This window comes from Arachis duranensis, chromosome 1, assembly GCF_000817695.3.
Source record: "Arachis duranensis cultivar V14167 chromosome 1, aradu.V14167.gnm2.J7QH, whole genome shotgun sequence".
NCBI lineage: Eukaryota > Viridiplantae > Streptophyta > Magnoliopsida > Fabales > Fabaceae > Arachis > Arachis duranensis.
Window position 1 is genome coordinate 9,141,969 of NC_029772.3, and position 1,279 is coordinate 9,143,247.

Below are 1,279 nucleotides of genomic sequence, written 5' to 3' on the forward strand. Positions count from 1 at the left end.
GATATGGTAGCATAGGTGGAAAAGGAGAAGATGGTGGAGGCAGCGGAAATGGAAAAAAATTAAACGGGGGTGGCGGAAATGGTGGGTATTCCGGCGGTGGTGGTGCCGAGATGGAGGATATCGTGGCATAGGTGGAAAAGGATCGGAGGAGCTGATGGAGACGGTGAAAATGGAATAAATGGAGGCGGTGGTGGGGGAGGCAGCGGAGGTGGAGGTGAGATAGGTTGTGAAAGAGGTGAAGATAGGAAGTGGCGGCACCTATGGTTATCACCCTTAGACACTAGGTGAAAAATTAGTTATTACATGAAAATTTAGTCATTATCTAATTATTTAACGATTTTTAAATATTAACTTTACATTAAGTGACTACACCTAAATTTTCATCGTATAATAAATAACTGATAAATGATATTTATATCACTCTTGGTATAAAATAAGTTTGATTTGTATATGATATGAGTTTGTTTCATAATTTATGTAAATTGATGAGTTAGGTTTTAAAGATATGTTAACTAGTGACGTGACATGTTGAATTAGAGGATTATACTACAATGCTATTTATTATGTGAGTTTGGGTCATATGTCGCACTAGTATTTATCCAAACTTTGTTGTAAATGTAATTTATGTGTTACATGCATGAATGCAAAATGGATGTAATGGTGTGAAGGACATATATATATATATATATGGATTTGGATTTTCTAAAGTTTGAATTTTACTTTAGAGAATATGTGATCTTCTACCCTTGAATAATTTTTCTTTCATATTTATTCTTGGTCCCACTTATGAAATTAATGGTGAGAAATCACACTTTACTCTCTAAAGTGAAAATTCAAACTTTAGAGGATTCAAATCCCTATCTCTTAGTCTCTATTTCTCCATCTCTTCCTCCCTTCTAAATACAACCTAAGAATACTTGATAAGATTATTATTATTTATTAGTGAAAATTTTTAAATATTTTTTCTCAATAAATATAAAACAAATGCATTAAAAATTTAAAATTTTTATATTTCGATAAAAACTTTCTCAAATTGTAACCTTAATACGAGCTCTTAAGGTACAAGTTAGCTAAACTCATCAAGTTATCAGGGCTTCATTCTGGACTGCAGGCTGAGATGCCAAAGGAGAATTTATTTTCGGACGCACTGAAAACTGAAAAGGACTAATAATAATAACACACACTACCCACAATTCAAGAGCTGAGGCCAAACCAAACCCAATCCATTATCATCTACATGTGAAACCTAATCCATTATTAACAAGTAGTCACTTCTGTT

General features: G+C 33.2%; 1 protein-coding gene across 1 annotated transcript in view; it reads left to right on the forward strand.

Moving 5' to 3' along the window:
• The window catches only part of LOC127747496 (glycine-rich cell wall structural protein 1.0-like), a 609-nt gene extending 478 nt beyond the window's left edge, over positions 1-131 (forward strand). Inside the window, exon 2 of the mRNA XM_052261463.1 lies at positions 11-131. Coding sequence (XP_052117423.1) covers positions 11-131 — 121 coding nt within the window. The remainder of the gene's footprint in view (positions 1-10) is intronic.
• Positions 132-1,279: the final 1,148 nt, after the last annotated feature.